This window comes from Balaenoptera ricei, chromosome 6 (genome assembly GCF_028023285.1).
Source record: "Balaenoptera ricei isolate mBalRic1 chromosome 6, mBalRic1.hap2, whole genome shotgun sequence".
Lineage (NCBI taxonomy): Eukaryota > Metazoa > Chordata > Mammalia > Artiodactyla > Balaenopteridae > Balaenoptera > Balaenoptera ricei.
Window position 1 is genome coordinate 19,775,828 of NC_082644.1, and position 23,894 is coordinate 19,799,721.

The 23,894-nt window shown below is 55.7% G+C and overlaps 1 protein-coding gene across 3 annotated transcripts in view; it reads right to left on the minus strand.

Moving 5' to 3' along the window:
* Positions 1-775: 775 nt before the first annotated feature.
* Positions 776-23,894, minus strand: part of SEMA4D (semaphorin 4D) — a 123,677-nt gene continuing 100,558 nt past the window's right edge. For 2 of the 3 annotated variants that reach the window (XM_059926997.1, XM_059926998.1), the window contains exons 13-16: positions 23,540-23,655; positions 18,025-18,191; positions 17,893-17,936; positions 14,684-17,026 (exon numbers count right to left, since the gene is read on the minus strand). In XM_059926997.1, coding sequence (XP_059782980.1) covers positions 16,098-17,026; positions 17,893-17,936; positions 18,025-18,191; positions 23,540-23,655 — 1,256 coding nt within the window. In that variant the 3' untranslated portion in view covers positions 14,684-16,097. Of the gene's footprint in view, positions 2,291-2,670; positions 2,769-6,468; positions 6,679-14,318; positions 14,529-14,683; positions 17,027-17,892; positions 17,937-18,024; positions 18,192-23,539; positions 23,656-23,894 lie in introns of those variants that run through there. The other variant, XM_059926999.1, reaches the window with a different exon arrangement.

The window sequence follows — 23,894 nt, forward strand, 5'->3', positions numbered from 1 at the left end:
AGTTTCACTGCTTTGCACTTGTCAAGCAAGCAAGGTATCGTGTGGGCTTGAAAATACTGTTAGTTTAATTCAGTCATGCCGAATGTACCTATGAGAGTGAGTGGCCTGTGACAAATAAAAGTGGAATAAGGAGTCGGAAATGGCCCGCTGCGTGGCCAGGGCTGGCGGCGAGGTGGAGGTCGTCTGGGGGAAGCACCGGTCTGTCTTCTCATCTGTTGTTCCCGGTGTGTGCCCTGCTTTTCCATACACTTTCTGAGCTGTTTAAATGAGGGACATGCAGTCTGGTCCACCAAGCCCTCCATCCTGTCACAGGTTTCTCCCTCAGGGCCACCAGGAGGAATAGCAGGGAGGACCCCACCCCATATCAACTACAGTAGGTTTGAAAAGATTGAGAGTAAAGGTTCCAAATGAACTTTTAGGGAGAAAGTTAAATAGCTAGTCAGCTGCATTCAGCAGTCTAGAATTATAAAACTGACAAATCAAAAAATCATTAAGAAATCTCTGCTAGAGATGCACGTTGTTTGTCCAGAGCCCCCAAGGCCTCTGGGTCTGTGGTATTTGTTCAGATTAGCTGAACAAAGTACGTTGGGTTTTTAACATCACATTCATTCAGCTCCTGAGAGGGTTCACTTATGTGACTTAATGCTGAGTTGCCCTGGTCATGGTGTCACTTTCCTGACAGGCCACTGCTGCAGGTGACACAGTGACCTACTCTGTACTGATGGTGCCACAGAAAGCAGGCGGGCTTCCCAAGTACACACATGCTTCACTGAGCAAACATAGAAAGAACTCTTTATTTTTTTCCAACAGTTCAGAGAAAACTCATCCTCATAACCACATTTCCCACCAGGACCCTGCGTGTTGATGTTGTGATAACTGGAAGTGTCTGTTTTGTTGGGCGTGGAAGGTGCTCTGACTGTGTCCGAACTTGAGGAAGAATCATAGCACCAAGGAAAGGGCCCCAGTGTTGGAGCCGTCCACTCCGCAGCTGTGGCGGCTGGAGCCTACCTGCACGAGAACCGCAGCGAGAGCCGATGGAGGTTTCACCGAAAACCCTGTACAGTGCGTGGTGGTCCGTGAGCCAGCTCGGCGTCTGTTGCAAGGTGGGCCAGCAGCTGGGTGGGCAAACAGGACAACTTTAACCCCAAAGCCAGCCATCCTCAGAAGCCTTGTTCAGAGTGGATCCTCTAGGTGACTGGCTGGAAATGTGTGCTGCTGCTCTTGCACGAAGGTACCCAGCTTCAGAACAAGGGGGTCTGGAAACAGCTGTGGTCGTGAGGCTGAGGAGACATCCACTTGCTAGGGTCACAAGAGAAGTACAACTTACCAGAGGTTTTAGCTTTATGATAGACCGGCATTCCATTAAAAAACGTCATTCCACAAACAAGAAGTATCTGTAAGGTTACAGGCTGAGCAGCCTCGGCCTTCACATTTATACACACACACACAGCAGAGTCTCCAGGTGCAGCGTGAATAACTAGGGACCCAGAAGCATGTGTACAGTGTAGCCTCATCAGACCCGCGCCGCTGTGAGAAGAGTGACTGTGACCCGGGAGATGCACACAGCTGACCTGCTGGCTTTTCCGCCTTACACAAGCTCGGTGCCCAGGCCCTGGCCGCTGGTGACAGGTGCACACTGGGAGCTTCAGAAAACGGGCCGAAGCGCTGACATTAGTGAGGAATAACACAGAGTCTCTTCAATCCACGTTTGTTTGTTAGCTCCTGAGTTTGGACCTCAGCACTCAAGGTTTAAGGCAAATTCTTGTCCTTTGAAGCCTTGCCCTTCCCTGTCCCTTACAGTCGAGTGGCTAAGTACGCAGGTAGCTCCACAGCAGTAAAGCCAGCGGTCAAGAGGGGCTGTGCTAACACTGGGCCGCTTAGGGGGCAGGGGGCGGCCCCTTTGCATGACATGAAATCAGTCAGCTTGTGAGGGGTGACCTGTGGAGCGTAACACCAGTGCTTCTGGAAGAGGAACCGTCATGCACACTGCTGTCTTAACCAGAGTTTCTGTCTGTAGCCTGTTTGTTACACCTTTTTGGTTTCCTGTTTCTGCCAGACAGGCCATTCTGTCCCATCTAAGCACCTAATTACAAGAGGTTTCGGCTACTGTTGCAGGTTCACTCAGGGCTGCGTGTTCTCCACTGAGCAGCCCTGACGGCCTCGTCCAGCAGCAGGGAGGCAGCTCACTGCCCTGGGGCCTCCGGGGCTGCATGGCGGGTGACAGCAAGGGCGGCTTGGGGTTGGAGCCAGCGCTGCCTCCTGGTGGCTAGGTGTCCTGGTTACAGCGTTCCTGAAAGAAAACGTGGACTTCGAGTTCCTGGCAGAACAGGAGGGCCTCGAGTCCCCTTCCCGTGTGCTCCCCGTGGGGTCTAGGGTCCCGCGGGAGGGAAGCCCGGTGTGCTCAGCTGTGTCTGGGGGTCGCGGTGGCTGTGGGGGCTTCTCGCCAGAACCAGCTGGCCCTGCCTGATTTCGGTTTCCTGTAAGGGCCCCACCCTGCGCTGACTCCCTTCCGGGGATCGGCTCCAGGCTGGACGGCTGCGGGTGGCAAGAGTGCAGGTTTCAGAAAGCAGAACTGCTCAGTGGGCCAGCAGGAAGCATGTGGGGCCCACTGGCAGCACGGACCCCCCAGACCCCCCAGACCCCTGCCCTCCCTCGGGCCCGGCCACGTACCCACTCCTTCCTCCAGCTCTGCATCATGCGGTCGTGTTCCCCGACCACGGCCCTCCAGGTGGCGAGCTCTCTGGTCCACCTCTCCTGCTGGGTCGCCTCTGCAAGACAGAGGCGGGGCTCCAGGTCTCAGCTTGCAGGCCTTCATGGTCCCCCGGGGGCCCTCCACGCACCGAGGCTGTGCTGTGAGCTAGGTGACGCCCCCCTGCTGGGCCGAGCCGGGCCGAGGCAGCCAAGTGGGCAGGGGTGACGCGTTTACCCCTCGGGCCTCGCCTTCCTGGCTGCAGGGGCTTCCACAGTCAGTGTCCCCTGCCCTCCCTTCCCCGGGCCACCCCCTCCCACGGCAGCTGCTCCCCAAGGTCACGGTGGCCCCAGCCCCACATCTCACTGGCCCTTTCTGTGCAGCCAGGAGAGGGGCTAACTCCCCACACCTCATGGGCAATGCAGATATTCTGGGGCTCGGGGCGGGCAGGGGCTGCTGCCGCCTCCCTTGAGTGAGGCGGGGAGCTGAGGCTCAGAAACCTGCTTGGTAACGAGGTCCGGCGTCCCCTTACATCACGTGCTACTCGCCCCGCACTGCCCTCCTTTTGTGTTTGATCTTGAATTTTGAAAATGAGTCACTTGTAGGGGTTGTCAGGGTGGCATGAGTCTGAGAGCCATAGCTTTTCTTTGTAAACATAAAAATGCACCCCATCATTGCTTTCAACTACAGCTCATGTGACTAATTTCAGAAATGGGTTCCAGGGACTTCCCTGGTCTGGTGGTCCAGTGGGAAGACTCTGCGCTCCCATTGCAGGGGGCCCGGGTTCGATCCCTAGTCAGGGAACTAGATCCTGCATGCATGCCGCAACTAAAGATGCCACGTGCCGCAGTGAAGATCCCGCGTGCTGCAACTAAGACCCGGCGCAGCCAAAATAAATTTTTTTAAAAAAAGCAAGAAAGAAATGGGTTCCAAAGACCTGAGTCCTTCAGACAGGAAGTCGAACTCATACCCTGAGCAGAGCTGAGCAGGCCCAGTGGTGATGGTACCCACACAACTAGCCCTCGGCTGGAGCTGCCCCCCACTCCAGGACGACAATGGGAGGCACCCAGAGTTCTGGAGGAGGGCCCTTAGTGGCCCTTCACTCCAGGGGCCCTGCAGGGGCTCCTGACTCAACACATGGGAATCCGAACCCCAAAAGAAACATTTCATCTTCTAACACATCCTCACCCACCACCACCCGTACCTTCAGTAAACATGGTGGGGTCTGTGGGGAGATAGAAAATACTGAGCTGTCTTAACTGTGCTCATGCCCTCTCCTGGATTTGGGGTCTACTGTCTGTAGAGTGACTCAGGTATAAATTTTCTTGCCATCAAAGTCAAGCCCTGCTCCTTACTGGCTGGTGAGCTGTGTGACCTTGGGTGAGTCACTTAACCTTCATCATCTGTGAGCTGTACCTTCCTTATAAGGCAGCTGAGTTAGATGAGGTCAAGCAGTAACAGCCCCAACTGCATAGTTGCTTCTCTGGCTATTCCTACTTAGCTATTTGCTGATAGTACCGTTCACTTGACTTCTGGATAAGAGGTCACAGTTTGTAAGGCACGCTTATGACAAGATTATTCATTTTATCTTGACAGCAACAGGCAAGGGCATTTTACAGAAATGACAGGAACGGAGGTTCTAGGTGGGAGCGAATATTTGTAACTTCCTTTTCTCTGTAACCCCCAGTTAAAGGACAAAGGACCTTTTAAAATGTGTACATTTACATATAAACTCTTGAAAAAGGACAGAGAATAGGAGAGGAAACCGCGAAAACCTGAAAGTTGAGAAGCAGAGGGACCGGTGGAAACGGCCCTGGCCCTGGCCCCGGCAGAATCAGCAGACCCAAGCACACAGGGTCCTAGGCCAGCAGCGGGGAGACGCTCGGGGGCTTGGGCAACAGGGAGGTGGCGCGCAGGCCGCTTCAAAGGCTGTGCAGAACCAGAAGCAGAAGCCCGTGGCCCCCAGGGCCCTAACCTCTCTGCACGGCCGGGGAGCTGCCCTCCCTCTGCTCCAGAAGAGACTGTGGTCTTGGAGAGCACAGGACGGGTGACCTGGGCAGTACCCGCACTGAAGGCAGACAGGATGGTGGGCTTTATGTACTGAATGATGAGGCCCCAGCCTCTTGCCAACCTAAGTCCTCACTGATGGCCCAACCTGAGCCCTGGACGGCCTGCTGCTCCAAGTGTGGGCTGTAGCTGGAGGCCCTCCGCACGACAGTGGACGGGTGCGGGGCAGACCAGCCTCCTCACTAGTGCACGTAGGAATCTCCTGGAGAAGTTAACACGAGGTGCTCCCGGGACTTCTGAGTCGCTCCGCATTTCTAACGAACTCCCAAGTAGTAGGAATGCTGCCTGTCCAAAGACCGCACCTTGGGCAGAAAGGGCCTCGTAGGAGGGATCTTTGTGCCCCTCTCTTAAATGTAACCAACAATCAAGGGTCCCAAGACTTCTGAGGGAAACTAAGACAAAACCACCAAAAAAGGGCAACTGGGAGGGAAAAGAAAACTGGCAAATCCTCTCAATAACCCTCAGAGACGGGAGAAGACACCGCATCCACAAGACAAGAGGAGAATGCACTCACGACAGAACAGAATGAAAACCTCAGAGTAATAAAGTGTGAGAGTGGGATGAAAATTAACAGGTGTGCAAGATAAAGTCGAGAAAAGCTAATAGAAGCAGAGGTAACAGGAAAGAGAAGATGGACAGAGGACCAGCCCAAGTAGCCCAACATCTTGGAAAATAGTTCCAGAAAGAACAGGAAATGAAGTGGAGAAAAGTGAATTAAGTGTTGAACGCTTCCGAGAGTTGAAGGCGGGGGCTTGCACGTGTGATGGGGCCCAGCCAGGCACGCACTTGCACGGCACTCAGAAAGACAGTGGTCACACACGGTCACTGGCAGGCTCTCAGGAGCCAGAAGACGGGGCCAGCCTCACACGCTAGGGAATGATTTTCAGGCCAGAACTGTCTACCCTGCTGGACTCTCTAAGTGTGCAGATGGAGAAAAGACACAGGCTCTCAAAACGCTGACTCCCCCCAGACACCCTGAGTGTGCCAGAAGAGACACTTCACGGAAGAATGAAATCAAAGAAAGAAAGGAACGCCGGGAAACACACCACGAGATCCAACATCAGAGGAACGGAATCTCTAGCCTCAGTGGGAGAGGGCCAGTCCCAGGGAGGCACTTGGCTCCTGGTGCAGAGGTTCTGGGGGTGCTGACCACAGGACGCCAGTATGTCTGTACTGACTGGGGACTGAACTGCAGGGTCTGATGCGGAATTAATGACAAGTATGAACCAAGCAAGTAGGAATCGGCACAGTGGTTACCTACGTGGGAAACAGAAGTACAGGAGGGGAAATCATAATAGACTACGGGGTCGGCCAACCTAATAATGTAACACAGGGAATTCCCTGGCGGTCCAGTGGTTAGGACTCCGCGCTCTCACTGCCCAGGGCCTGGGTTCAATCCCTGGTCGGGGACCTAAGATCCCACAAGCCATGCAGCCAAAAAAATAAAAAGATTGAGTCTTCTATTGGGAGGACGGGGGATCGGCAGCCAGCATGCATTCACGTGTGCACACGGGTACAGGTGTGTGCGTGTGCAGGTGTGTGTGCACACACACACGCATGCATGCACCAATGAGGCAGACAGTGAAAAGCTAACTCATCCATCTTCGTGAAACCCTACAGGTAATCTCCAGACTGAAATGTTCCCATGCAAGTCTGCTGCTCGAGGGACAAGGGTAAATGGTGAAGAGTCGAGGCTAGGAGAGCGCACTTACCCAGTCTGGTCACAGTGACCCGCACCTTGGAGGTCTTGTTCCCCGCCGTGGAGAGCGCGGAGCAGCGGTACTCGGCGCTTTCCCGGAGGGCGTCTCGCAGCCAGCTGAGCACATGGGCCCTGCCATCAGGCAGCGCGTGGGTTTGCGCAGGGACACACACCTCCAGCTCTCGCCCGTTCTTCTCCCAGAGAAAGTGAACGTCCGCAGGACCTGGGGGCACACAGACCATCTTCACCACCAGGACCCCCACTAGGGGTCATGGGAACCATGGGAACTATCCTGGCACGGGAGATGGGGGCTTCCCAGATTAGGGGCCTCGTCCCAGCTGGACTCAAAGTGACAGTGCAGCTTTCCGATAAGTCCCTGTCCTTCCCCTGGAGGAGGCCTGGGGGTGGTTCCCCATTATGGTCCCCAGTGACCCTTGGGAGCAAAGGGGTACAGACACCTTAGTGCCTTGTGCCCCGTGGCTCCCTGCTCCTTGAGCTTGCTCAGGTGCCTTTTTCAAAGCACACCTGCGTGGCCATGTCCCCATGACACACTCTAGGCCATCGTGGGGCACCCCCTTTCCCTTTCTCGCCAGGCTGTGCACCCCGTTGGAGTGCCTGGTGGCTGAGCTCTGGGGCGGATGTCTGTTTGGCACAGAGGGTCTGGGCCTGGGAACTTCATCTGCCCACCTGGCCCTGCTGCCACCACCTTCGGCCTGCTCTGCCTCTGCTGGGCCACTCCCTCTCCCTGGGCATGGAGAAGTCACAGCTTACCCCAGTGGGGCCTGGCCGGGCTGCCACACCCAGGGGTGGGACTGCCACCTGGAGCTCCCAGGCGCGCCAGGGTGCCGAGAAGGGCTGAGGGCCTGTCTTACAAAATAAGGGCTTGGAGGAGAGTGGACCGGAGGAGGGGAAGGGCCCAGGCAGAAGCCCCCTTCCCAAAGCATGGCAGGGTCCTGTACACGAGCCACCCGCAGATCCCGTGCTCATTCCACAGTGGCTGGGGTGGTGGGCTGTGGGGACCAGTGTGTGGAAAGCCTGGAGCAAGCCTGGGCTCTGGTCCCAACACCGGAAACAGCCTCAGCAAGTGACCTCCTTGACGGGGCCACCTTCCCCATCCATAAAGTGCAGCTGCATGAGCCTGGGGCTTCAGGCTTCACCCTGGGCACCAAGGGCTGTGCTGAGACGGGCCCGACTCCCGTCCCTACTTCAGAACAAACAAGCCAGGCCGCCTCCACTGTGATCTGCCTACACGCTGGCTTCCACTCAAAAGTGGCTGAAGACAGGACAAGGTCAGATGAAAACACCCAGCTGACACAACTTGGCTCCTTCCTGGGGTATGTGCAGACCCCCAGCTGAGCTGAGCTGGGAGAGCAAAGGCCAGGCCAGGCCACGCCCTAGACAGAAGCAGCCGCCGCCTGCCCTGAGCACCCAGGTGGCTCGGAGCCGGGCAGGAGGGGGTGCAGGCCCTACTCCCTGTGGGCCCCGGGGGACGAACAGGCCCTCTGTTCCTGCTGTTCCCAGTAACGGGGTGGTGGGGGGGGGTGGATGGTGCGGTGCTGGGCCAGGCCCTGCCAGCCCATGCTGCTACCCTAACTGCCTCTGCCAGGCAGGCACCCCAACAATGTGGACGAGGGGGGCCCTCTGGCCTCCTTGCCCAGGGACCCAGCTCCCTGACAAATGCCTGCTGTTCCGCGTGGACAGCACCGCCCTGGACGGGCAGGCTGTGAGGCTGAGCTAGACCAGAGCAGCCCTGCCTGATCACAACCCTGCCTGAGAATCAGCTTTTAAAAGCTAGATTCCATCTCAGATGCCCGCCAACCTGGGAAATCACATAAAACGTGATTTCATGCAGGATGGTCAGCAGTACAAGGAATACATGTGCCTGTGGCTGGAGTTCACTGAGCAGGAAAAACAAATGATAGAGCCAAAGGGTTAAAAACCAGCACAGAAACAGCTGGCATCGGGGTGTGCATGCGTGCGGGAGCCTGTGGGAACGGCCAGGTGGGAACGGTGGTGGGCGGACATTTCTCTGTCACGTGCTGGGCTTTTTAGAAAGGGGAGAGACTTCTAGTTTAGATATGATTACTTCTGATGGATTCGTCGCCAGTCAGGTCCCCGTGTGACCAACTTGGGACCTATTCACCTTTGTGCAGTCCCTGCATCGGTGACCCACCACGTTCAGGATCCTCAAAGAACCTTCCTCCCAAGGGAGAGTCAGACCCTTGAACCGGACAATCCTAGGAATGAATCCCGAGACAATGATCAGAACCCACTGAAGCCGTTTCTACTGGAAATTAGGAAATGTCCCGCAAGGGGTCCCCTGAACGCTGTGGCAACCACCCGTGTTGTCACTGATCAGGAATCACGTTTAAGATTTAGCAACACGAAAAAATAACAATAACATTATATTACATCAAGACAATATGTAAGTACATTGTGTATGTGTGTACGTGTGTGTGGACACATGCGCGTGAGAAAAGGCCTGAAAGCGGCCATTGTGCCAGGGGGGCTGCAGCTGGTTACATTTGGGGGTGACTGGGTTTTGCTCTTCATACTTTTCTGAAGTTTCCAAATTCACCACAACAAACAAATACTGATTTTATGATAAAAATAAAATGCTATTTGGAAGAAAGACACGTTACACAGGCTCTGGAGAGAATCCTGAAAGCTGTTCAGAAGCGTTTTACACAGCAGCCCCCAGCCTTCCTGGCCCAGTGGACGAGCCCTCAGGGGTCTGTTTAGTTGTTTTCTGGGCAGGATTTTTGGGATTTCTGGTGTTTTGTTCTATCACTATAATTTTGCATAATATAAGTTTTTGTATAATATACAAAACAAAGCGTTTTGTACTCTACCCACAGATAACTCTATACATACTCTCCATATACATTCAGATGGACATACTTGTACATATATGCACACGCACACGTACACAGCCCCACGTCTGTGCGCATGTGCCTGGGTGCCTGTCAGTCGGGCAGAGGTACTTCCTCCCTTTAACTGAATGCACTTGGTGACACCATGTTCCATTTAGTCGCTCCCTGGCCAGCAGGCACCTTGGCGGAGTCTAACTTTAAAAGCTGACACGCGCGAGGCATTATTGATTAAGAACGGGAGACTTGTCTCTGAATTTCAGACACTGAAATCGGGTCTCATCCCCTTGCCCTGCTCAGTGGTGCCACGCAGCGAGCCCCCCAGGACGGGGGCCACGAACATGGGTCACAGGAGCCTCTGGAAGGTTCTCATGACTGACACTGGGACAAAGAACCCGGGTGGCCTGAGCTGGGGATGATTCGTCACCCCGAACCACATGGGCCAGGACCTCTCAGGAGCCAAATTCTCCTTCGACCCACGGTTGCCTGGGCACAAACAAGGACAGAAACCACATGTACCTCCACGGTGAGGACAGCGTCAAGCACCATTGAATGTTCTCTAAATGTGTATTTAGCGGTAGTAAAACATTACATATGTTAAAGTACTTACGTTCCATTTATTCTTTTTTAAAACTATCCAACTCATTCTGAATGCAGAAGAGATTAAAGAGAGAGGGAAAGCGACAGTTAAAACCGGTCAGCAGGGCCACCACATGACGTCCGTGGGGACCCGGGGCAGCAGGCCAAACCCAACTGTCCCACAGGGGCCTGCTCCTCGGAAATTCGGGGCCACCAGGAGTCTTGGGTCCCAGCGCACCTCAGGATTGCGGGACTGTTGGCTCCATCCTGCCCGCACCTCGACCCACACCGTCTAAGGAAACCCACTGGTGTAGAGTTGACTCTACTGTGTGACAAAACTAGAATCCCTCCGAGCAATGGCCTCTCTCCAAGGGAAGCCGGCCCATCCTAGAGGCGGAGGGCCTGAGAGTCCCCAGCTGGAGGGGGTTGTGATGGGACCCACCCTAAGTCCTCAGGCCACGTCCTGACAGCTGCCCCACTGCCGTCCGTGCAGCTACAGGCAGCCAAGCGTTCCTCCAGGCGTCCTCCTCCGTGTGGTCAACCCCAGACCAGTGGCCCTGGGGCCAACCCACCGCCCATACTCACGCCCAGGGTCCTTCCAGCTACCGGGCGGCCGGGTGCACCCCTTGGGGGGGGCTCTTCTCCGAGCACCCAGAGGCTGCACGCACCAAGGACACTCACTCCGGATTCCCCGGCGTGGCCCAGAGTTCACACCTGTACAGAAACCAAGAGAACCTGCCCGGGAGAGGAAAGGGGCTCTTCCAGGGCTCCACCACCCCAAGGTCATCAGCTTTCCTCCTCAAAGTGTCTCAAGCCCGTCACACAGGTGCTGGGGCGCTGTGGTCAGCTGAAGAGTGACCCCCAAAATATCCAGATCCTAAACCCTGGGACCTCATGTGGCAAAAGGCGCTTTACAGACAATGTTGTGGGCCATGTCGGAAGGAATGGGAGATGCCTGCACAGCTGCCAACTTCACGGGGTCGCGGGAGAGTCTCTTCTGCAGATGACTCTCCTGCACACAGAGATTTCCAGAAGCCCAGGGCCAGGACTGCCGCGTCGTAAAGGCATGTGGATTATCACAAACAACAGAAAAGACAGACAGCGCTTCTGGCGAAACCACTTCTTCAAACACTGTAAGCACTGAGACTCCAGCAGGGGCCCGGGGCTGCCCCAGCGTGGAGGGGCGTCCTGACTCTTCCTGGAAAAACGACCAACTCACGGGTCCACTATCCCCCCACGGCTTGACCCTCGCCTTTCAGGAGCCGTGACACGCACACTTGCACCAACTGTCGCTGCAGGAGCTCCGAGGCCCAGGCCGCTTCTGCCCCTCTGACCCCGGTGGCTTAAAGGGCTCTGATTTCTAACACTGTAGTTAAAACATGAAAGGCCATCCGAAACCTGAATATGCAAATGTCACCCAAAGTAGAGAGGACCCATTCTTAGCTTTAAAAACAACACAGGTCTAACTCTGACATAGAAAAATAGTTGTATCAGGAATGAGGGCAGGGCCGTTAGGGTGAAGAGAAGTTCTACTTTTGTTAAAAAATTATACAGATCTATTTCTGTCTGTATATATGTGCACGGTGCATGTGCAGACACACGCTTTGCACAGACATGCATATGGACGCATTATCAATCACTGTTACACGTACAGGCCTGCCTTGTTTTACTGTGCCTCGCTTTACTGCACTTTGCACACACTATGTTTTTTACAAATTGAAGGTGTGTGACAACCCTGCATCGGGCAAGTCTATCGGCGCCAGTTCTCCAACGGCATTTGCTCAGTGTCTCTGTGTCACATTTTGGTAATTCTCACAACATTTTAAACTTTTTCATTATTATAATTTTATGGTGACTGTGGTTGGTGAACTTTGATGTTACTATTTCAGCTTGCTGAAGGCTTGCTTGATGATTAGCATTTTTTAGCAATAAAGTACTTTTAAATTAGGGTACATAATGTGATTGCATACTTAATAGACTACAGTATAGCATAAACGTAATTTCTACATGCATTGGGAAATCAAAAAAATTGTGCAACTCGCTTTATTGCAATAGTCACTTTATTGCGGGGTCTGAAACTGAACTCACAACATCTCCGAGATATGCCTGTATGTTTTATCTGTATTTTTAGCCAAAATAAAGGTAAATGTGCTCATGTGCACGTAGTGGGAGATTTCTTTGCTTATCTGTACTATTCTAATTTTCCCACAAGAAGCATGGATTATTTCAGAAAAGTGAAACATGACTAAATGCCTTCATAATTTCTCCAGCTCAGAACCCCTTTTCTATATTTGTCAGTATTTTCCTAACTCTCCACTGTGCACATACATCGCTTTCAAATGGAAGACAGCCAGCAGTGAGGAGAACCACCCCAGAACCTGGAATTTTTCCTCCTCACACTCAAGACTCAGGGCTTGTGAATGGAAGCATGGCCACAAGGCACATCATGCAGAGTGCTTTGGACCAAAAAGAAACACACACACACACACACACGTGGATGTGTGTATACATGTCCACACAAGAACAGACATACATGCACACAAATGTGCACACAGATATGTCAGCAGACAAAGCACACACACATACCCATGTACACGCATATACACATGCACACATACACACATCAACATACAGACACACAGGCGCACACACACATTCCACCAGCATGATCTGGAGATGCAGAGAAGACAGTGAGCTGAGAAGCCCCTCAGAGTCACCCAGCCGCGAGGCCATGCCCACCGTGAGAAGCCGACCTGGCCTTAGCTGGGCCAGAGCTTGAGCCACTGTGAGATGGTTTCCTAAGCCCAGCTCTGCAGTGACACTCAGGCCGAGGCCACGTGGGAGCAACCTGGACGGGGAGGTGCCTGCAGGCAGAGGCAGAAGCCAACATTTCTGCAGAGCCGCAGCCTGACAGGAAACTTGGTCTTTAGTTCTGGTGCCTTCCGGGACTCGGGGGAGGGGATGGCCAGAGACACTGCCTTTTTAAACACTGTGCACTTGAACACCCACATTGCACAGTGAACCGGCTTTGGCTATGGGGCTAGGTTTAGAGGAAGAGGGCAGCCAGCGCCTGCCTAGATCTGGACGTGTCACTGGGGACACCCAACCCAGTGACCTGCGGCAGGATGAGCTGGGGGACCAGGCCTGCGTGGGGCCTCAGACAGAAGGGACATGCTCTCGTCCACTCTGCCCCTCAACAGCAGGCTGCCCTCGGGAAGAGTAGGTTCCCCGAGTGCAGAGACGAAACTGCTCTGTTGAGGGGTGGGTCCTCGCAGGCCCAGCTATGGGGTCCCTGAGGGCTTGTGTCTGCCAGCAAGGGGCCCTGGTGTCCCCAGCACCGAGCCTCCCCACCTTCCCACCACTGAGGAGATTGCCCAGTGTGACTGTGGAGGACCCTGCCGCTGTGGGACGGGCCTGGGGGCCTGAAGCAGTTCCTGGGCCCCTGTCCCAAGGGAGTCAAGTGGCCGAGAGCAGCACCCAGGTGACCTGGGGCCACACGGACCCGCCCCTTGCAGGTCTGTCTGCAGAAGTCCCCTTCACAGGCAACTTCCCTGCCCACTGCCCAAGGCCCAGGCAGGAGTCACCAGTGGCCACACGTGCGGGGTCACAACTGGACAGAGCCATTCAAAGTCTTGTGAGCCAACTCCACAGGGGATCAGGCAGCAGCGTAACACTCAGCAGCTTCTCACAGCTTGCTTAAATTCTCAAAAAAAGGAAAAAAATGAGATTTGCTTGTCCTCCTCACTAACTTCATTCCTCGCCTCTGAGCAAAGAGGACAAGCTGCCAGGCCCGGAACGTGCCACGTGTTTTCTCCCCGCAGCTACTGATGAGTTAGAAGACGGCACCCTGGGGAGACCGGGCCACCGGGTGCTGCCCAAAGCCCAGGACACACTCGGAACGTGGGTCTGGCTGACGCCCCATCCCAATACCATCCAACACAGTGCCAACGCCTCCTACATCCGAGGGGGCACGCTAGACTCCCAATCTTTTCTGCGTTTAAACATCTTGGAGCAAGTTGTTAAAACAATTCCCTTTCTGGAGGCTCTACGGTTAATGTTTTAAATCTCCAAACGCCACATACATCAAACCCAAATTGTTAGCCAACAAAGAAGTAACCCTATATACCAGCAATTGGCAAGCTGCAGTTTGTAAATAAACTTTGGTGCCCGCGCAGCGGCAGCTTTCAAGCTACAAGGCAACAGCTGAGTAGTTGCAACAGAAACCATGGCCGGCGAAGCCGAAGAGTTTGGCCCTTTGAGGAAAACACTGGTCGGGCCCTGCTGTCCCCAGGAACAGCCTCGGGGTAACAGTTTAGTGTCGCTGGGGACCACCGGAGAGGTGCAGCCAGGAAGGCCGTGCTCGTGGAGGAGGCCCCCACTGCCCGCCCCCCACCCGGACAGGTGCCCCGCTCACCTGTGGCATGGCAGAAGAGGTGGAAGGTCCCCAGGGCATGCACGTGCTGGGCCTGGTCGCTGAGGAAGGGCGGCAGCAAGGTGACCTGCAGGCGGCTGCCAGGCCCCGGGCCCGAGGCCGGCCAGGGGCTTCGGGGAGAGGAAGATGAGTCAGGGACCAGACAGGACAGGGAAGAGGACCCCGGAGGAGGAAAGGGCAGAGGAGATGAGGCTGCGAGACAGAGGACAGAAAAGAGAGAGGGCTCTGAGGCAGAAGTCGTCAGGAACACACCGCATGCCAGAGAAGGGGACCAAAGTGCAAGAAAGAAAGGGGCCCAGGCCGCGCGGGGAGGCGGCGGGAGAGCCACAGGGAACCACGCGCCCGCGTCAAGGATATAAGCTTTTGTTTATTCGGTTACTTTCCGAACGTATACAATTCAAAGTAGAAAAATAAAAACAAAGTAAATCTTATAAAACACAAATGTTTACACCAGAACGGTCGAATCCTATCATGCTGGAAGATGACACCGTCCACACAGGCCACACACACACTCAGAGTTTATTGCTCTTTGCCACGGAAAGAAAGGCTCCTCCATGTGGGTGTCTGGAAAGCAGGAAATGGAGTGTGACGTCGGTGATGGTTAGACTGTGCCACCCACTTGCACCTTGAGAGGGCGCCAGGCCTGGCAGGTCCGCGGCGGCGGCATCTGTGGGAGGGGCGCTGTGCTCGCCAGCCTGGCTGTCCCCGGCCGCCCTGCTCTCTTCCAGTATGGGGACAGCTCGGTTAGGCCAAGTGGAGAGTCTGGGCGGGCAGAGGGCATGAGACGGAAGCAAAAAGAAAAAGGAGATGTTCAGATGGCCAAGACGTCCCGGTGAACGTTCTGTCTGGGCAGGAGGTTCTGACCGGTGGCCGTGGGCACTGGATTGTAACACACTTGTCCCCTCAACTCTGGGCCGGCCCGGCTCCACCCAGAGCACGCTGGGGCCCACATCCCTCCCCCCAAACCCTGCCCGGTGTCGTGGGACATTCCTCCACAGCCTTCTCCTCAAAAAGAGTTAAAACAAGAGTAAAAAAAAAAAGGTACAGAAAAAAAATCTCTCTGAAAACAATGCTTCCCTTAAGGAACAAAATTAAAAAAAAAAAAAAAAAGAAAAAGGGACATGTGCTCAAGACATGGTTTTGTCTACATTTCTAAAAGCAGAAAAGAATGCATTTAGCAAAAGTAAGATTATCCCTGAGAATCTTAAGCAACATAAGCCATACCTTTACCCTAATATACAACAAAATCCAGAAGATGTACATCTTCCAAATATTCAAACATCTGCTTTAGTAATTTAAAAAATAAACGACCCAACACGCCAACATAATTAAAGCAAAAATCCTAAAAAGTAATTACGTGGAAGAAAAGGTTCGTGCCAACCTGGACAACAAGCGATAAGTTACCAATCTGATAAACTAAAACGTCATTTCCAATCTGGAATTAAATTCTCTTTCAGTGGCTGCTACGAGGAGGGGACGCTCACGGCCCAACTCTTCCCGGGCCAGTGGCGGCCCGGCCGTCTTCCCGCCGCAGAGTGGCCTTGGGCGCGCCTGCAGGCACGACTCCGAGGGCCCCACCGACCAGCAGGCCGGCCGCGATGCTCGCCAGTTTTCCGAAAGGACAAAGAGAAACCAAGTCACAAGCGCGACCCAAGAGAAAAGACACAGAAGACTGAGGTTTGCTGACGACGGCTACCTATGCAGCACTGGACGGGGGACTGAACTGGCAACACAAAGACCTCCCAGCGAGCGGCGGGCGCCTCAGTCCCCGTCCGCGTCCGAGTCGGCGAACTTCAGCTCGCACTTGACATCGAATGGCCGGTCCCGGACCGGGAGCTCGTCGATCTTCTGCGAGTCCTCCCGGTCGGTGGGCAGCCTGCTGGCCATGGTGTCCTGCTCTGTCTCATAGCCGGTGTCCAGGGCCGGCTTGGGCTGCCCGCCGTTCTGCTGGGAGAAGCTGCCCTGCTCCACCAGCGTCTCCTTCACGCTCTGCTCGCAGTCTGAGAAGTCCGACGCGGGCTGCTTCTTCCCCAGGAGCATGGCCGAGCGGAACTTTAAGCACTGTCCAGGCAGGTAGGCCTTATAGCAGTTGTAGGTGAAGAGGCAGAGGAAGAGGGCGAAGAAGAAGAGGAAGAGAAACATGAGGAGACGGTTGTCACTGGACTTGAGATACATCGTCTTCTCCGAGTGGACCTCGGGGACCGTGTTGATGACAATCTTTGGTTCACAGGACGTGCCGGTGGGCCCCTCGGGGCTGGACGGCGGGGCGATGGCACTGGGCGTGGTGGCCTGCACGGCCGGGGTCTGGGGAAAGGAGCCTCGGGTGGGCCCCGCTGACACTTTGGAGGTGATCCTACTACCTTCTGTCCGTGTGACCGGCGAGGTGGAGACCACCGGAGCTCGAGGGACCACCTTGACCTCCAGAACGTGCTTGGCCACCACCTGCAGGACTGTCTTGTTCTTGACCCTCTCCTCAGACAGGCACTGGTAGACCCCACTGTCTCCTTCTGACAGGTTGAAGATGAGCAAGTTCTTCCTGCCCACCAGGCTGTACTTGGGGCTTTCGGCCTTGAGCGCGCCGTCCTGGAACTTCCACACCACCCGGGCCAGGTTGGACTTTTGGGAGCATTTGAGTTGTGCTGTGCCACCATGCTTGAAAAAATGCTGCAGGTAACTTTCTTTAATTTTATCTGGAACATCAAAATAAACGTGCACAGCATCAACAACCCTGCTCGATACTTCTTTCAAAACTAGGTTAACACGCACAAGAGGACACAAGAGTTTCACCCTGTGGAGCAACATGGAATCTTCCAGAACAGCAAGGAGATAAAGACATGCGTGACGGAAGAGCAAAGATTAAGACCCCAATGGCAGCCCTTGGGGACAAAGAAATTGAAGCCAACTCTGAGCAGAAGAAATCCTGTTTCGCACCCTGATTTCCCAGGAGAGAACTCCCCAGGCCGGGGAGGCTGGGCAGCGGTCAGCTGTGCCTTCTGGTGGCGGCGCTTTACCAAACAACGGGCTTCTGCTAGCGGCTGCCGGGTGTGCTAGCTGTTCGGTGGGCCTTGGCGCCCTCCTCCTAAACTTGTCTTAACTGATGACAGCTAGCGAGCGGGCTAGGGATGGGAGGGCAGGAGCCCAGGGCACGCCTGCCTTCAGCTGGGACATGCCGGACCTCCTGGCAGGGGTGGGATACCCCGAGGGGAACGGGGACTAATCTCTCATGAGTTCCTCCCTCCTGTTCACAAGAGGGGTAGGTTTTGTTTAACGCGCCCCAAGCTAAGCAGAAGAGAGAGGATGCATCTCAAGAGCAGACGTCACAGATTGGGATGGAGAGCACCTTCCAGTAAACAAATACACTCTGCGTGGCTTCAACATCCTGTTCTGTGATAGAAGGGACAGAGAAACATCACGGGGTCTGCCACGAGATTACTTGACCTCTGTTCCGAGAAAGAAAAACAAAACGTACGAAATGCCACACCAGCAAAGCATCATGAAATGGTTACGTGAACGGCTGCCGTCCCTGAAGAGAAGGCAGCGAGGACGAGCAACTTACCGGGGCAAGCGGACGCATCCCCGCTCATCTCCTGAATCAAACCCCTGCAAGACAACCGGGCACAGGTTACACAGTGCATGCGCTTGACACCAGGGGGCTGGGCGGAGCGCCTGCATGCAGTGGGGCCGGTACCTGCTGGGGCCGTCGGTCAGGACGATGCAGGCGGCCGCGGCCGGGCTCCAGGCGCAGTAGGGATCCCGGGCCAGCACGCAGTCCTCGCAGGTGCCGTGTTTTCCGCAGAAGGCCACGGGGGCCTGCACCACGCCCGAGTTAGAACCGGCATAGACAAACCTTCTGCCCTGTGGGTGTGAAACAGATGAGAACGGTGGGCACTGGGTGGGGGCAGCCCTCCACGTGCCAGGTGCTTCTCTAGCTCATGGGGAGTGATGACAAAGCATCGTCCCGAGCTTCTGGAGGCGGAAGTGGAACGAGGCCAGGTTAGATCCAAGACAAATCTGCACTGCAGCGTCGTGACAGACGGGTGGATTTCGGGCGGAATCCACGGGCTAACTCAGAGAGTGCTGGGCCTTGGTCCAGATCCCTCCCCTCCCCCGTCCGAGCACCCATCCTCATCCTACCCGCCAGCAGTGCATCTCTGCACCTCCTCTGCCCCCTCTGTGTGCAAGAAGACCCACTAGCTTGACACTCCCGACTGCCCTCCCAGCCTCACTAGACCAGAGGCCAAAGGGCACAGCCTCCAAAGCCCATCTCGTGCCTGCAACACGTGAGCACCAGCACACAGACGCCCGTGTCAGTGTGTGAATCCAGCGGGGCCGCAGTGAACACAGGTGGAGAGTGAACAGAGCTCTAGTAAACAGAGTTAAACAAGAGAGGAGGCATTCGTTTCCCACGCATCTACGTTTACGAGAAATGAACGCGGCTGGGGAAACGGACAGCCACACTCTGAAGCAGAGAGCAAAGCAGGCTACTCCGTGTTCTGGAATGCTGGGCCTGGGATGTCTCCACCCTCAGGCTGATGCCGCCAGCGCCCGCAGCACTGGCAGGGAGCCGGGCGCACGGGCGGTTGGGACAGGCTGATTTTCTCACGGAACTCAGCTAGAACGAGGGCTCCCCCACGGAGTCCACCTGAAGCCCAGCAGCAGACCTAGGGCTGGCGATTCAGATACGGCATTTTCCCTCTCCTTTGCTGTTGAGCCTCTGTCTCACCTTGACCTTCTAGGAAGGCCGTTGGTTAATGTCAAAAGATTCCCACGTTTACACAGAGCTTAGTATTTTAAACACAGCCTCTATCCTCTGAGGACATGTTCTGAATTAATTTCAGAGTCTGGCTGGAGTGCAAAGGCCCTGGCGTTACCCCAGATCTCCTGGCCTGTGACGCCTTGAAGGCCCAGGGGTCACAGACCCACCCGTGTGTGAGCACAGCCGAGAGAGGGCAGTCCCCTGTGCAACGGAGTCAAACTGTGATGACAGGTGGTAGAGAGAGTCAGGCCCAGTGCCGGCCTGGCCGTGTCGGCAGAGAGCTGGGCAGATGAGGCCAGGTGAGCCCATATTCCTAAGAAGGAATCAGGACGACACCCCATATCACAGTTGGGATCGCGTGGCTCAGAGGTGAGGAAAAATTTCCTGGGGAGACCGGCCAAGTGGGCAACTTCAGTGGGGTCCTACGGAGGGGCCCTGGTGAGGGCTCGGACACTCACGGAGAGCGGAGCAGGTGGCCTGCGGAGCCCCACGTGACCCCTGCAGGCAGCTGCATCCTCCTTGTGCCACAGCCTGCTCAGCCCAGCCTCCAGCCCTCGCTCCCCAACAGGGCAGGGCCTCACCGATTCCAGCGAATGTGGACGGGAAGGGAACAGAAAAGTGGCTTGAGATCCCACGGCAGCAAGCGCTGCAGGCAAGGCCCGTGGGTGGACGTGCAAGTCAGTGGGCGAGAGGCAGCGGGGTGTGTGTGTGGCCTCAAGGTCACCCACAAATAAGTGTCAGCTGCCGCGGGGGCTGAACACGGCCCCCAAACTCTTCAACTCCTCCTTCCAGGAGCTGGGGCTTAGCTCCCCGCCCCCCAGGTGGACCGGACCCACTGACCACAGGGTGTGGGGACAACGTGGAAGGAGAAACCGAGTAACTCTGAGAGAAGTCATTGAATCCATGTCCCCGAGACAGTGGTCATCTCCCCAAACGCTCAACCCCAATTTCAACACGAGAAAACATCAGATATGCCCAAACCGAGGGGCGTCCACAAAACGCCGATCAGTTCTCTCCAGATGTGTGAAGGTCACCAAGATAAGGGCAGAGGGGAGCCGTCAGACAGACACCGAGGGAGGCCACGGGGGGCCCTGGAGTCAAAACGCAGGTCGTGGGAACGCGGGGATTGGGCGTGTGGAGGTGAGTGCAGGCGCTGTGCCAGCGGACCTCCTCGGTTAGACAGGCGTGCTGGGGAAGGGCCGCAGGACCCCTGTACTATTCACCCCAACTCTTCTGTGAGAGAAAACAAGCCGGCCGGGTACCACCCGGCACCTGTGAGATCTGCTGAGCACGCACGTGCCCAGGTGCCCTCCTGCTGGCCCCCACCCTCTGGGTGACTGTGCCCTCGGCCGCAGCACCGGGGTCTCTCAGTCACATCTCGGTCTCTGTGTACACAGGTGGGTGATTGTGGGTGGACATGGCCAGAGCTGGAGGAGCTCCCACCTTTGCTGTACAGGTGGCACCTCACCATCAAAGAGTGTCCCCGGGAAAACCACACTCAGCCTGCTCCATGGGCCCAGAGCACGCCTGCCATGTACGCACAAGAGACTGGAGAACACGGCTATTCATGCAGCAGGGGGAGAGGCAACCCGAGTGTCCACCAGTGGGTGGATAAACCAGATGTGGTGGACGCGTGGGATGGAATACTACTCAGCCCTGAAAAGGAAGGATGACCATGGATGAACAGCTGCTACAACACGGATGAACCTTGAAGACATTATGCTGAGTGAAATAAGCTAGTCACAAAAGGACAAATGTTGTAGAATTCCACTTATATCAACACGAGGTTCTCAGAGTAGTCAAACACACACAGATGGGAAGGAGAATGGTGGGTGCCAGGGGCTGGGGAATGGGAGGAAGGTGGGAGTCAGTGTTTAATGGGTTTGGGGTTTCAGTTTTGTAAGATGAAGAAGTTCTGGAGATGGATGGGGATGAGGGTTGCACTATGTGAAGGTACTTAATGGTGCTAAAGTGTACACTCAGAAATAATTAAAGTGGTACAATTTATATGATGTACACTTACCACAATAAAAACAAAAAACAAATGCACTTGTCAGGGGAGAGCAGGTAGTGACAAGGGACCCCCCTCCCTGGCAGCCCCTCCTGTGCTCCCCCAGCCCTGTGGCAGCTGCTCGTCAGTTTTCTGCAATGAGAGCCAGGCATGATCGACCCAGAAGAGGCTGCTGGTGGGGAATGGGGAGCGGGGAGCGGGTGTCTTTTTACCCCGAACAGCCGCTTCCTGCTGCCACGGCAGCACGGACAGCATTCTGAAGCCACCCTGAGCCCACTAGCCCAGGAGAAGGTGTGGGACCCCATGGGCACCTGAACCACATCCCAGCGCAGTGGGGGCTCCTGTGGGAACAGGCAATTCCCTCCCTGGGGTGCCAGGCTCCCTGCACGGCTCGCCCCCGGCCACATGACCAATCCTGACCTCAAGCAGGTGAGCACAGGACTGACCCGTCAGACCTCCCACAGGGGGTCCTGCCCCCTCCCTCCCTTCTCCTTCCCCCATCCCTCCCATGGGATCAGCACCCACATGCCCTGGAAGACTTGGGTTCAGGATGGCAGGGCCAGCTGGGTCTGTGAATGGTGTCGTGGAGCAGAGCCGAGCCCTGTTCTCACCACGTGTCTGCACTGGGGGCCCGGCCTTGGTTCTGATGAGTACTTGACCATTTGGAGGCTTTGAGGGTGCTTGCCCCAGCCTGGCTGAAGCACCTGAGCAACGTGGCAGTGGCCAGAAGGGCTCCCGGGCTTCCTTGTTTCAACAACGATGCAGGTGGGCCCAGGGGAAAGGGGGCCAAAAGCACCCACCCGAGAGGTACAGATGTCTGGTAGCCTAACCCCATTAGGCTATTTCGTCTTCCTTCCCTTTTAGAACTGGAGCGAGAAAACACACACTGAGGCGGCCAAGAGGGGAAGTGACCCTGCTACAGGAGTCTGAAAACCAGATCCAACTCCTGAAGCTCATGATGACGGGGAGAGGACGAAAGACCGTGTGTGGAGTTTGCAAATACACGCCTGACCGAGAGGTCACCTTCTTCTCTTTCTCGCCTGGCTATCGGGAGCCCCTTCCTACTGCCCACAGCCCAGGGAGGAGTGAGCCTGGGCCCCACGGGCCGGGTGGAGGCCCCAACCCGGAGCCAGGGCAGGGAGGATGTTCTGAGGGGCTGGAGGAACAAGCTCTTTCCAGCGTGAAGAGAGGGTGGCCCAGGCGTGTCATGGGTCAAAAGGGAAAACCTCAGCAACAGGGCGACGCCATACGAAGCAAGGACAGCCTGGCTTGGTGCTCCCAAGCAAGGCTTTACAAACAGGGTGCAGGTGGGAGAGGCCACAAGATGGGTGGGCCTGCAGTGGAGGGGAATTCGATGCGTGGCCAGGCTACCAATTTCTGATGCTGACCAGAGCCTGTCAGCACAGGGGTCACGGCATGGGGAGTCACAGGGCAGGGCCGGGACAGTCCCAGGGTCGGCCGTCCCTCACGGTGTAGATGAGGAAGCCGAGGCGGGACTCACAGTCATGCACCTGGAGCCAGGATGTGGACGAGGTCACCCGGTGCCCGGCCTGCACTCCGCTCTTCACTCTCCACCCCGGCTGTAAACCAGGTGGCACGCTTCCCAAAGGCCACTTTGGATGTACAGCAGGGGACAGCCTGTGGACCACAGGGCAAATCCAGCCCGCTGGCTGTTTCTGTACAGCCCATCAACTAACAGCAGGTCTCACATTTTCAAACGGTTGAAGAAAAATCAAAAGAATAATATTTTGTGACATATGAAAATTCCACAAATTGCAAAGCTCAGTGCCCGTAAATAAGGCTTTGGGAGAACATAACAGGGCTCACTTGCTTCCGGACTGCCCACGGCTGCTCTCAAACTACAAGAGCACGGGCATCAGAGCCTCAAACATTCACTCTTGGCCCTTTACAGACAAAGCGGGCTGGCCCTGGTGAAAGAGACAGCGCCCCATGAAACGGGGCTTTACAGACACGGCGCACCGTTACTCAGAGGACGCTTTTCTGTGCAGACGAGGAAGCTGCACGGAGGGCACACCCGCTGGCTGGGTCTCACCCTCACCGAGTTCCCGCTGACTGGGTCTCAACCTCACCGAGTTCCCGCTGACTGGGTCTCAACCTCACCGAGTTCCCGCTGACTGGGTCTCACCCTCACCGAGTTCCGGCACCAGAAGTGTTTTCACAGGCCAGTGAGCCCCCCGACGGCATCGTACGTTGGTCCCAACAACTCAGTGAGGTTCTGCAACTTTTAGTACACAGTTTGCCTTCCCTCCACCCCATACCCCACAGCTCATGGAAGGACTTTCTATAAGAGCCTGAAGGTCGGCTCCTCTAGGCCAGATGGACGACGGGGCCTGCCTGGCCCAGCCCGGCCCAGCCCGGCCCAGCCTGTGGTCACCGAGACGCGGGGCCATCCAGCCGGCCACCCAGTCACTTTACCTTCTTGGAGGACAGCAGCAGGGTCTGGACAGGCTCGAAGTCCTGGAAGAGCTGTGTCTCCTCGATGATGTGGACGTCGTTCTCAAGGCTGATGGCTTTGTGCAGGGCACCCCGGTCTGCAAGGTCAAAGCTGCAGGTTACTCCCCAGGAGGAGAGGGCGGTGCTGGCACTGTCAGCCACGCAGCCAGCGGTCACCCTTCTGCCTCCCACTCCTTCCCCCAGTAGGAGGCTTAGAAACAGATGACGCTTTTGCATTAGACACGGAGAAGGAAAAGCCATCGGCAAAATAAACAACTGGACTGACATGGGTTATCCCATTTTTATCCGAAAAATAAACAGCCCTTTGTTGACATCA